We start from the raw sequence: 13,717 nt of genomic DNA, 5'->3' as shown, positions 1-13,717 counted from the left end.
CCTTGGGGGGTACCTACCTACACCAAGCATGTACTGTACTGGGGGGTACCTACACCAAGCCTGTACTGTACTGGGGGGTACCTACACCAAGCCTGCACTGTACTGGGGGTACCTACACCAAGACTTGGGGCCCCATGTTCTAGGAACACCCAGAATGAGAAGTGAGCAGAGCCTGGGCCTACAGAATAATAACAAGGGCGTCTCTCCTCGTTTCTCTGCCTTGTTTTTCTATGCAGTCTCTTTGTTCCATGTATTTCTCCCAATCCTAGGCAGACCGCAGTGTGGAAGGAGTTAACCCCGCACAGCACTGTTTGCAGAGCCTGGTGTTTTTCAGAGCATCTTGTTTTTCACATACTGAAGTTACACCCCCATTACATCAGGGGACTGATAACCCCGCCCACACCGCATCAGGCTGTCGCTGAGCCCCAATTGGCCGCCCGGGCCACCCTCATTGGTCAAGCCTCCAAGGTAGGCGTGTAGGAGGCGCAGAGCCTGCCTGGCTAGGACTTGTTTATGAAGCAGAGTGCGGGGCATTGGCTGGCTGTGTGCTGAGAGTGCGGGCACTGAGGAGAACATAGTCCCGGCTACAAGTCACAACAATAGGAGAAGCGCCATCTCTCTACTCACTGGAATAAAGAGTCTTCTCTGCCTATAGGAAGCATGAGGTTGTCACCACGAGCAAGTGTGCCGGTCCCTGAGATCATGTGCAGCCGCTGCAGGGGAGTGTGCAGCAACAAGGCACAGGTGAGCCTACCTACCATTCATTGCAGAACTCTGCTCTGCCAGTCATCGGTCCTGGCTCAGGTTCCTCATTGTACTCTGCTGTGTGATCGGGGTGCACAGAGATCTGCCTGTGTGTGGTCACATCATTGTTATTCTACTGTATTGTCCCTGCAATCAGACCTGTTTACTGCGAGAGATAGGCCCCTCCCCCTCTAATGGACACAACATGTATGGACTTGTCTGGGCTGCCCATATAGTGGGGGGTCTCATAGTGCCAGTGCATTTATATCAGCTTGGTATCTCTTCCCATTGTGCCAATGCATTGTAGCCATTCAGTGTTCCATTGCTTTGCATGCATTTCTGCTAGATAACTTGTCTTATTATTATTATTATTATTATTATTATAATACACTATTTTATAGAGCGCTAATAGTTTACACAGGACTTTACAATGTATATGGGGGGGGGGGGGGGGGCACAATTACAGTACAGTTCAATACAGGAGATATTGTAGAGCTTATATTCTAAAGTCAAATATACTTTAGTCCTTGCAGTACAATTATCCATGCATTGATTGTTGCAGGACAGTAGCACACGCAGCGAGCGTTGCAGGACAGTAGCGCACGCAGCGAGCGTTGCAGGGAAGTAGCGCATGCAGCGAGCGTTGCAAGAAAATAGCGCACGCAGCGAGTGCTGCAGGAAAGTAGCTCACGCAGCGAGCGTTGCGGGACAGTAGCGCGTGCAGCGAGCGTTGCGGGACAGTAGCGCGTGCAGCGAGCGTTGCGGGACAGTAGCGCGTGCAGCGAGCTTTGTGGGACAGTACCGCGTGCAGCGAGCGTTGCGGGACAGTAGCGCGTGCAGCGAGCTTTGTGGGACAGTAGCGCGTGCAGCGAGCGTTGCGGGACAGTAGCGAGCGTTGCGGGACAGTAGCTCACGCAGCTAGCGTTGCAGGACAGTAGCACACGCAGCGAGCGTTGCAGGACAGTAGCACACGCAGCGAGCGTTGCAGGACAGTAGCACACGCAGCGAGCGTTGCAGGACAGTAGCCCACGCAATGATTTGTACATATACATTGATCTGAATGTCGTGCATGCACTGGCGATGTGAATAATAAATTGGCCCAGACAAGGACAGAAATGTTCCCCATGTGAGCCCCCACTTTGTATTGGGGTGTAGAGTCCTGGTGGTGCATTGCTCTGCAGCGGGCATCATAACAGGAGCTACCTGTTGGGAACAAAGGCATCTGCAGAGGCTTTGTCTTTGTGCGGAGCGTACCTGTGTTCAGCACTTACCAAGTCACTTAGGTTGGCTACACAGTGTACACTTTTCTTTGGCTGTAGTGTAGGGCTGCCTGATTGCGTACTAATTGAAAGTGTTTAGATTTCACCTCATATTAGATGGTTTTGGTATATTGTATAATGTATGGCCAGTGTAACTGCTACTGACCTCAGTAATGCGCCTGTATTGTCTATTTTTTGTTTTTGTATCAATGACTGGCAGTTCTTTGTGTACGCCAGTGATTTATATATATATGGAATTACACGAGTGAGTGTGAGCGTTGAATGAGGCACAGCCAGCGGAGCATCTATATATATATATATATATATATATATATATATATATATATATATATATATATATATATATATATATATATATATATATATATAGATGCTCCGCTGGCTGTGCCTCATTCAACGCTCACACTCACTCGTGTAATTCCAAGAGTAGTCATCTATCTATCTATCTATCGTATGTTCTTACAATTGAATGATTGGCCAGTCTTTCATATCGATCTGGTCCAGTAAAGACCCATTTCTGATTGGTGACTTGCAAAAGCCCAAATGGATGTGATTAGTATTCCAAGTACATGTCTGGGCAATGAGCAGGGAAAACATTTCTTCTTTGTATGAGTTGGCCTGTTCAATGCAGAGCTAGGCATCCGAATGTTTGCTTCTGCGAGTAATCTTCTGTCCCTACCATTATTCTTGGGTTATGGCACGCTGGGTGGGCATGAAGAATTTTACCTCTTCTAACTACTGGAGCCCGAGGTCTTCTGCAAATACACATCTAGCTAGGGGAAGGCTGCTTGCTGCATCGCAAATGTTTAGCTCAGGGAATAGAGTTCACAGGGTACGGAAGTGCCACTTGAATATGAATGGAAAAAAAAAATTGATTTATTTTAAAAAATTGTTCATGCAATGGTACTCGCCTTAAAAAAAAACAAAAAAAAACACCCCCCCCCCCCCAATTTTTTGAATAAAAAAATGAATAATAAAAAAATAAATAATAAAAACAAAAAAAAAATCTTATTTAAATTAGTTTTTTTAACAATTTAAATGATTTTTTTTTTTTTTTGTCTTTTTTTTTTTATTATTTAATTTTATTCATAATTTTTTATTTATTTAAAATTGGGGTGTGTTTTTTTTTAAAAAAAAACACCCCCCCCCCCCAATTTTAAATAAAAAAAAAATGAATAATAAAAACAAAATATATTATTTAAATTGTTTTTTTAACAGTTTTAAATGACTTTTTTTTTTTTTTTTTTTTTTTTTTTTTTTTATTTATTTAAAATTGGGGTGTGTGTTTTTTTTTTTTTTTTTTTAAGGGGGATACCTTGACCATTTAGGAGGAATCCGAGAGAACATTGGGCTTGATTAACTAAAACTGGAGAGTGCAACTCTGCATAGAAACCAATTGGCTTCCAGCTTTATTGAACAAGCTGAAGTTAGAAGCTGATTGGCTACCATACACAGCTGCTCCAGACTTTGCGCTCTCCAGTTTTTTTAGTAAATCAACCCCAATGTGCATTAATTGCTAGGAGAGTGTCCACGTTTTTAGCTTCTTTTTTTTTTTGGACTGTTCTCTTAAGTGCAATTTCTTAGAAATGAAGATTTTAGTGTCTGGTGTTCTTGGTTGGAAACTCCCGATGTCGTCATAAGAAAAGTGCAACATGCCAGGAAAATAAAGTGAAAGCAGCACACAAAGCGTTTCCCAAGTGTATGAATTGTCCTCTGCATTGGAATTCCAAGTCATAGAGCAAATGGATTTTTTTTTTTTTTTATATATAATTTAATTATGTTTTATTTAAAAAAAATTTGTCATATGTAAGATTAGTGATGTGTGCTTTTTACATTTGTATGAACATGGTGACTTTTTCTTGCAGGAAATGGCAGTCCGAATCCCTCGCCCCTTAGGACAAGGTCCCAGCAGATTCATCCCTGAAGAAGAGGTTGGTGCCATTTTTGTGTCCCATCATGTGAAGAAGGTCCTTATTCCTTAGCTGTCTAATTCAAGGATCTCCAAACTAAGGCCCTCCAGCTGTTGTACCACTACAGGTCCCATAAAACTCTGACATGACTAGGCATGGTGGGAATTGTAGTTCTGGAAACACTGGGGGGCCGTAGTTTGGAGACCCCTGGTCTAGTTCGTACACCTTTTGAAGGAAAATCTATATGTGTATGGCCAGCATAAGTTTGGTTAGCAACTTGCAGGCTTTGTTTTCCAAGGCTGGTTGGATCCCACTAATGCACACATCTTTAGTGTAGGATCTTCACATCGCCTACTCGGTCACAACCTAAGCAGACTGCATTGGAACTTGGTTTTCCAGGATGTAGGTCAGCGCCATTCTTGTAGCGGTCTCCTTGCACGTAGTTCTATTTAAGTAATGCATTTTCTATTCCGAGCACATACACATTCCCTTTCAGCCATTAAGAAAAGACAGTTATTTTGGGAAGGTATTTTTGGCCTGTTTTACCTACTGAGGGATTTGTCATTTTAAAACCATTTAATGATTCAGAAAGCACGGCCATTGGCAGAGCCAGTTCTGGCACTTAAAGGGGTTGTAAAGGTACAGTTTTTTTTTCCGCCCCCCCTTAATGCCTTCCTTCACCTTAGTGCAGTCCTCCTTCACTTACCTCATCCTTCCATTTTGCTTTTAAATGTCCTTATTTCTTCTGAGAAATCCTCACTTCCTGTTCTTCTGTCTGTAACTCACCACCGTAATGCGAGGCTTTCTCCCTGGTGTGGAGTGTCGTGCTCGCCCCCTTCCTTGGACTACAGGAGAGTCAGGACGCTCTCTACGTTGCAGATAGAGAAAGGAGCTGTGTTAGTGGGCGTCCTGACTCTCCTGTAGTCCAAGGGAGGGGGCGAGCATGACACTCAACACCAGGGGGAAAGCCTTGCATTACTGTGTGGAGTTACAGACAGAAGAACAGGAAGTGAGGATTTCTCAGAAGAAATAAGGACAAAATTGAAGGATGAGGTAAGTGAAGGAGGACTGCACTAAGGTAAAGGATACATGTAGCACGCAATGGCCTGGATAGGACACGTTTCGTCTGCTAAGACATCATCTGGGGGAATGTTGTATTAGTATACACCAGGCATATGCAATTAGTGAACCCCTAGCTGTTGCAAAACTACAAGTCCCATCATGCCGCTGACTCTGGTGTCATGCTTGTGGCTGTCAGAGTCTTGCTATGCATTGTGGGAATTGTAGTTCTGCAACAGCTGGAGGTCCGATAATTGCATATCCCCGGTATACACTAATCACTTATATTGATATGTGTTAGTTTGTGATATGTATAAGGCCCCTTTCACACGGACGGATAGAATGGTGCTTTTAGCTGCGGATTTTCTAGTTTTTCTACTGCAGCTAAAAGCACACAATGCTTTCCTATGGCCCCATTCACACACAGCTTTTAGCTGCGGTTTGGTGCGAATAGAAAAAATAGAATTGAATGCGTCCAGGTGCGATTTGGCGCAGCTGTATGCACATAAGAGCAGATAATCGCAGTCTTTTGTGTCAACTGCGGATAGCAGCATGGGAAAAAAACAAAACAGGAAGCACATCATAATCCCAAAAAATAAAAAGGGTTGCTATGGGAATGACTACCGCAGCTAAACGCGGCCGCATGTAATCGCAATGTACAATTGCAGCTAATCGCAGTGCCCGGAGCCTTGCATTTCACAGAACATATACATGCTTTTAACTGCGGCAAAACAGCCGTCCGTGTAAAAGGCGCCTTAGTGTTTCCACGCTATATATTGTTTTTATTTGTATGCAATAGTGTTTTCACACTAAATTGCTTTTAATAGCGCTGCACTTTTATAACAGAGTTTCTTTGCACAATGTCCGTTGTAATGTTAGCGGCTACAGATCTTTAAATTAGTTTTAGAGCTGTATTTTCCACAATGGAAACCTATAATGCTCTTTAGACTTCATCTATAACTGTAATATACACTTTTGTGTGGACTTGCTCTTTAATTCTCTTATCATAACGTAATAAATACTATAATGTTTACAACTCACTTGCTGACATTGAAGTACAGTATATTGGGAACCACATTTTTTATTCAGTGTGAAATTTGCGTTAAAGTGCCTAGGTGAAAAGCCCATTTCTTTTTTAATATATCCACAGATTCTACAAGTGGGGAATGAAAATTCAAATATGCATTCAGTATTTGCCGATGTGTTTGCTGACTTGGGCCGCCTGGATAACATAACCCTTCTGATGGTGTTCCACCCCCAGTATTTAGAGAGTTTCCTGAAAACACAACATTACTTGTTGCAGATGGATGGTCCCTTACCTGCCTATTATCAGCACTACATAGGGATCATGGTGAGTTTAGTTCTTTGTGTTTACTTGTCTAAGAGTGATTATGGATGGAAGGAATTGATGCCCCCAATGTTGAGCATTCTTGGCCAGTAATGAGCCCCTTTGGGGAAATTTCTCCTCAAAAGAGCCCAATCAAGGTACTGCATGTTCACTGCTGGTCCTCAGACTGTTAGAGGACAAACAAGTATCCCACCCCCTGTTCTCTTATGCCGCGTACACACGATCAGGCTTTTGCCTGGCCAAATCGCATCGGAATTCCATCGAAAAAAAAATAGAACATGTTCTATATCTAAACTCTGATGGAATTCATCGGAATTTCCAATGAAACTCCGATGGGGCTACACGTGATTGGAAAGAGTCCATCAGACTTTTTCCATCGAAAATTCCGATCGTGTGTACGGGGCATTAGAGATTTCTTCTATAAAAGACTGAATATTTTCACACACAAAAATTGTGTTGGGTGCAGTTTTTCCAAGTTCATCCAAGCCATCAAGAGGCTTACAGTTCATTTCATGTAAAATGTTTTTGTTTCAGGCAGCAGCCAGGCATCAGTGCACCTACCTGGTTAACCTGCACGTCAATGACTTTATCCATAGTGGAGGGGACCAGAAGTGGTTAAATGGCCTTGACAATGCTCCACAGAAGCTACGTAACCTAGGAGAACTAAATAAGCTACTGGCACACAGACCTTGGCTGATCACAAAAGAACACATTGAGGTAAATGGTGGCTGAGTACTGACATTGGCATTGTGTGATGCGAGATAAAACAGTTTGATAGACCGACTTGTTATAATTTTGTATTCCCAGCAACTGCTGAAAACAGGAGAGCACAGCTGGTCCCTAGCGGAGCTGATCCATGCTGTAGTCCTTCTTGCACACTACCACTCCTTGGCTTCTTTTACGTTTGGCTGTGGAATAAGTCCAGAAATTCACAATGATGGAGGCCACACATTCCGTCCCCCTTCCGTCAGCAACTACTGCATCTGTGACATAACAAATGGCAATCATGGGGGGAATGAGAGCCACCAGACAACAGGAAGTATGGTAAGTTAGTACATTACTAAGCTTTATGTATAGGTCCTTTCAGAAGCACCAGATCTCTAAAATCTGTCTTGAAAGCCTCGTGACCTCATGTGGTTGGAACTGTTGAAGTCCTAAGTAATTCAATAGAAAGAGATGGGAAGAGTTTAACATTGCTGGTGGTTAATTATTCAAATCATGAAGTGCCCTGAGATATAGAGCTAGATCAATGGTCTCCAAGCTGCGGCCAAATGTGGCCCCTTGCATGCTTCTATCTGGCCCTTGGGGCACTATTCCATCCACATCTAACACTAAAGATGGGGCATCATTCCTCCCACTGACATCAGTGATGGCTCCCTCTTCCTTCCACAGACACCGCTGATGGGGTGGTGTTATTCCCACTGATGCCAACAATAGGGCACTATTACTCCCACTAAAACCACTGATGGGCACTGTTTACTCCCACTGAAGCCGAGAGATTTTCCCACTGGCCACAGTCTGACCCCCTCTAAACTCTGAAGGGCTGAAACTGGCCCTTTTGTTTAGAAAGGTTGAGGACCCAGATCTAGATTCTGGTAGCGGTAGGCAAATATCTGATAGTTTCTGTATCTCTGACTTTTGCAGGGCTTAGATTCTTCTTGTGAAGTTGAAGTTTTGATGGAGAAGATGAAGCAGCTCCAAGAATGTAAAGATGAAGAGGAGGCAAGCCAGGAAGAAATGGCCACGCGCTTTGAGCGAGAGAAGACCGAAAGCATGCTGGCTTTTGCTATAGGTACATTTAACTTGAAGCTCCACTTATGCCCTGGTGTTGTATGTTCTGTTCTAAATCTATAAGCCTTACTGGTTAAACTTGGCACAAAACTTGTTAGAAGTTTAACCACTGAATGACCGGAAGGTTTTACCCCCTTAATGACCAGGACGTTTTTTGCAATACGGCACTGCGTTACTTTAACTGACCATTGCGCGCGAAGCTGGACCCAAATAAAATTGTATTTTTATTTATTTATTTTCCCATAAATGGAGCTTTCGGTGGTATTTGATCACCTGCGGTTTTTTATTTATAAAAAAAAAAGACGGGCAATTTTGAAATGAACAATATTATTTAACTTTTTTGCTGTAAATACATATCCAAAAAAAATATATATATATAATCTAATGTATTCATCAGTTTAGGTCAATATTTATTTTTGGTAAACAAAATCCCAATAAGCATATATTTATTTGTTTGCAACAGTTATATGTGTACAAAATGGGGAAAGATTTATGGCTTTATTTCTTTTTTTTGCGGGACAGATAATGCAGCGTACAGATCAGACACTTTTAACATTATTACAGTGACCAGTGCTAAAAATATGCACTGGTAGGGTAGAGGTTAACATCAGGGACAATCAAGGGGTTAATTGGGTTCCTTGGGTGTGTTTACTAACTATATGGGGGGGCGGTCTGCCGGGGACAACAGAGTTCCGTCTTTCTGCATAGCAGGAAGGCAAGATCCTGTGTCATCCCCTGTCAGAACAGAGATCTGCCTTGTGTACATTAGGCATCTGCTGTTCTGTCTCTGTAGGGAATGATTGTGGGCGGCCATCGCGTCCGCCGATTGGCTTCCCGCTGGGCAATCGGCACGCCCGCCCGCCCACACAGGCCAGTGCATGAAACGTTATACCACTTGCCGCAGTATAACGGCGGTGGGTGGTCGGGAAGTGGTTAAAGATTATGTTTGATCATAAAATGTTTTTTTGGGAAAAGCTATCAAATATTAAGTTATTGACTAAAAACTAATACTGGTAGGGTCTAATGAGTAGTATGTTATTCTCACTCGTACTAAGGTAACAGTAAAGCTGAGCCCTCTAGCTCTGGGATTGTGACAGTTGCAAAGTCCTATCTATTGTGATAAAACCTGCTAATTCCTACATCACACAGTATTCTGCAAAGATACCCCTAACCCTTGTATTGCTCAGCTTTCTAGCATGGTATTGTTAGCCTTTCTTATTGGAGTCTAATCATTGGTACATGATGATAAATTGATTTTGTATTGATCTGTTTCCAACAAGATGAGGACCCTCCGCCAGCACGAGAAGTCTCCAGACATTTTGAAGACACAAGCTATGGTTACAAGGACTTTTCTCGGCGTGGAATGCATGTTCCCACCTTTCGAGTGCAGGTAAAGGGCCATCTTTTTTTTATTGTACAGAAAAATTGCTCAATTCCTTATTTAAATAATGCGTACTCGCACCTAAATCATGGTTTGAATGAATACCAGATCGTTTTTAAGCGATGTAAAAGTTTACAATGATTCTGCTGTACATACACTAATATTTCTGCCGGCTGGTCTGTCTCGGAGGACTGGGCAAATAGCATTTGTATTTATGGAAACTGAACACGCCAGAGAAGTAAAAACTCTTTAAAATATAATAGAGCATATTCTAGCTTCTTTAACAATTTGTAGAAAGAAAGTTTCCATTAGCCATCAAACTCTCTGGTTTCTTTGTGCAGCAGGGATATATATACATACACACACACACACACACACACACACACACTTTCTTGGTTATTAATATTGTCTGGAAGCTGTATTGGTGTGGGGCAGGGATTTGAGATCGACTGTTCCTCTGTGATGTTTATTGGTGATATCCTTAGACATTAATGTGTAGGGACTACACCGCAAAGCAATGCAACCAAAGATTGAATGGTGTAAACCAGGGGCCTCCAAACTTTCTAAACAAAGGGCCAGTTTACTATGCTTCAGGTTTTGGCGGAGCCAGACTGTGGCAGTGGGAGTAGAAAATCTCCTGGCGTTGGTAACGGAGCCCCATCGTTGGTGTCAGTGGGAGGAGTAGTGCGCCATCATTGGTGTCGGTGGGAGGAGTAGTGCGCCATCATTGGTGTCAGTGGGAGGAGTAGTGCGCCATCATTGGTGTCAGTGGGAGGAGTAGTGCGCCATCATTGGTGTCAGTGGGAGGAGTAGTGCGCCATCATTGGTGTCAGTGGGAGGAATAGTGCACCATCATTGGTGTCGGTAATTGTGCCCCATTGTTAATGCCAGTGGGATGAATAGTGCCCCAAGGGTCGGATAAAAGCAACAGTTTGAAGACCACTGGTGTAAACTATATATATATATATATATATATATATATATATATATATATATATATATATATATATATATATATATATATATATATATATATATATATAAAATTATACCCAGAGACTTGCAAATCTCTATTTACAATATGTTACTAAAAAAAAAGCATTTTCTTTACTGCAATTTTGTGTTTTTAAAACCCATTTCAATGATTTTGTTGTAGGATTATAGCTGGGAAGACCATGGTTACTCCTTAGTTAATCGTCTTTATCCAGATGTTGGGCAGCTACTTGATGAGAAATTTCACATGGCATATAATCTCACATATAACACGATGGCCATGCACAACGATGTAGATACCTCAACGCTAAGACGGGCCATATGGAATTATGTACATTGTATGTTTGGAATAAGGTGAGGTCCTAACTGGTACTATTTTGTATTGAGAATGTGATTTTAAACTTTGGTTCATATAACATTTGAAATTGACATACGTCGGTAATCTACCCTCCTATGAAGTAATGGCTGTCTTAGACAGGGATATATATTCTTGGCTAGCGCATAGTGTAAAGGTACCTGTACAAGTTATGCTTTTTAATGTAATGATTCAGACTTAGCTGGTCAAAGACGGCCATAACTTTGGGGTTTTGCCCATGCGTAGTCGGCTTTGGACTTGCAAAGGGGTCAATTTACTAAAGGACTTGAGACTCTTCACTCAATAAATTGTAGCTGTGTTTGCTTTCAATACCCGATCATGTGCAGATGACATTAACAGAAGTTTGATACTTGAAGTGAATCGTCACTCTTTTCTTTAGCTTGTGAAAACTGAATTTAGTTTAATAAAACTATAGCAATAGAATGTTGTTCATTACACCTTTTTTTTGTCTTTTTGCGGCAGATATGATGATTATGACTATGGAGAAATAAACCAATTATTGGACCGAAGCTTTAAAGTTTACATAAAAAATGTGGTGTGTAGTCCACAAAAGACGACAAAACGAATGTATGATAGTTTCTGGAGGCAGTTCAAACATTCTGAGAAGGTGAGTACAAATGAGATCTGTTTTTAATGGATGCATATGTAATCTTTCTAGCTGTAAAGGAAATCTGTGACACAGCAGTGCCTATTAACAGGGCATAGTGAATACATGTCGCAGAATTCAAGTAAACGTGTGGGGATCTTTACAAACTTTAAGATTGATCAGATTAGGAGTAAGGTAGCAATATAAAAAAAAAAAATGATATATAGAAATTTATATATCATTTTACATTGTGACCTTTTTGATGCACTTTATTTAAACAGTCACTTATTTATTTACAGATGCAGGACAGGCAGACAAACTGTTTTGTCAGGGTATTCTATATGTTTAAAATATGTAAACACTAGGTTCTATATACATCGATTTTCCAAAAATGTAATGTGTATTGGCAGTCTCTGCCTAAAATGACCACAGCTTTACTACAAACACCAAAAATCCTGGACCATATAAATATCTGTCATGATTGTAAACAAATGCCATTGCAGCATGGGACCAGTTGTACATGATTCTCTGACCTCTTCGGACTTGTACATATGTCTCATATTCTGTGGATCCTTTTATGAAATCCAGCTTAGGGATAGTAAAAGAAGCAGGTGGAGACCAACATATGGGATAGAAAAGTATCTCTGCAGAAAGAAACAAACGTGCACTAAGAGCCGGTTCACACTGGGGCGGCACGACTTTGGGGGCGACTCGGCAAGGCGTTCAGAGGCAACTTGCAAAATGACTTCTGTATACAAGAGTCGTACAAGAACCTTTTTCTAAGTCGGAGTGACTTGCGTCGCTCCTATTAGAACGGTTCTATTGAATAGAATGGGACGCGACTTGTCAGGCGGCTGAGTCGCCCCAGTGTGAACCGGCTCTAAGGAAACCTGTGCATATTCTGGGTTGGTGACCATGGACTCCAGAGCCAGGCAGGACTTTCATGAGGGTCAACAGCAGAAACATTTTATCAGTATAGGGTGGGGGTTGTGATTTTATTTATTTTTTTCTTGGCTTTTAACCAGTAAATGTCTTCATGGTGACCTTTTTGCTTTATTTTTGTGCTGCTTGCAACTTCTTCACAGAAGCTTTATGATGGTGCCTAGCAAAATATAGCATTTGATTTTAGAAGGGAATTTTGATCTGAAAACTTGTCTTTCTGTATCGCAGGTCCATGTTAATTTGCTTCTTATGGAAGCGAGGATGCAAGCTGAACTACTGTATGCTCTGCGAGCAATCACCTGGTATATGACCTGATTGGTTTATCTGAAGCGGTCGCCCGAAACGAATGTTCAACGGGGAAATCTGCTTTCTGCACTGCCGACTTCCCATGCCTTTCTGGTAGTTAACTTTTCTCAGAAGTCCATTGTGCCATAATTGCCATCATATCAGCTGTTTGGTTTGTGCTCCCGATTTCTCACATTGAACTGACATTTGAATGTCCTAAAAGAGATGATGCCTTGCTATCCTGCTTCGAACACCTGCAAGTCTGGTCTTTGCCATCCAGTGATGTTGCGTGTCTTTGCAGTGATGGACACTTACGAAGTATTGAAGATAAGGGGCGGAGGAAACGTGCACTATGATTTCCCATTCGGTCAATAGTGGTGCTGCTGATGTGTTTGATGAGACGCGGGCCTCCCAATTAAGCTATATAAATAAATGTACATGAACACTGCTACAACCTGAGCCTTGTTATAGAACTACACACCGAACGTGTGCATTCCCATACATTTTGTGCATGTTTTCTGCAGCAATTAACCCAACATATGTTGCTGATTTCAGTTATTGGCTTTATATAGCGCTGGAGGAAAAAAAAAAAGCTGTGATCAGTGAGTGTATATTATATATCAACATATTATATATGCTCAAATTGTCTTCCTGAAAATCTTCTTCTTTTTCCAGTCTTCAGAAGGTATGTTACCATTCTCTGACAACAGAGAGTGAAATACCCCTTTGGTTGTGGGGTGCACACTTAGTTGTATCACACTGCTGTCTGTATAGCAGTGCTTAGGGTGGAGGGATGTAGGTAGCTTGTGTGGCTTAACCATTCATAAAGTCATTTGCAGCTGCTGAAATATCACCCGCAGTTTACAGTTTCAAACTTGATCAAGATGTGAATGTTAAGTTTAAGAAAAAAAAAAAAAAAGTTATTGGAAAACTAATGTATGGAAGGGTTTGTATTATGAACGTAAATATCTTTTTCAGTATTAATGACTTTTTGTTTTTTTATTAAAGAACATACATGTTGA

The 13,717-nt window shown here is 41.7% G+C and overlaps 1 protein-coding gene across 1 annotated transcript; it reads left to right on the top strand.

The window, feature by feature from the left end:
* The first annotated feature begins 506 nt into the window (after positions 1-506).
* SESN1 (sestrin 1) lies at positions 507-13,717 on the top strand. Its single transcript, XM_040350209.1, has 10 exons — positions 507-744; positions 3,890-3,955; positions 6,144-6,344; positions 6,876-7,058; positions 7,149-7,385; positions 7,986-8,133; positions 9,413-9,522; positions 10,670-10,860; positions 11,345-11,489; positions 12,639-13,717. Exons 1-10 carry the CDS (start codon positions 661-663, stop codon positions 12,723-12,725), a joined length of 1,452 nt encoding a protein of 483 aa, XP_040206143.1. The 5' UTR covers positions 507-660; the 3' UTR covers positions 12,726-13,717.

The sequence above is a fragment of the Rana temporaria genome, chromosome 4, assembly GCF_905171775.1.
Source record: "Rana temporaria chromosome 4, aRanTem1.1, whole genome shotgun sequence".
In the NCBI taxonomy this organism is placed as follows: domain Eukaryota; kingdom Metazoa; phylum Chordata; class Amphibia; order Anura; family Ranidae; genus Rana; species Rana temporaria.
The sequence above is the reverse complement of the archived record's forward strand: the minus strand, read 5'-3'. Positions and strand labels throughout refer to the sequence as shown.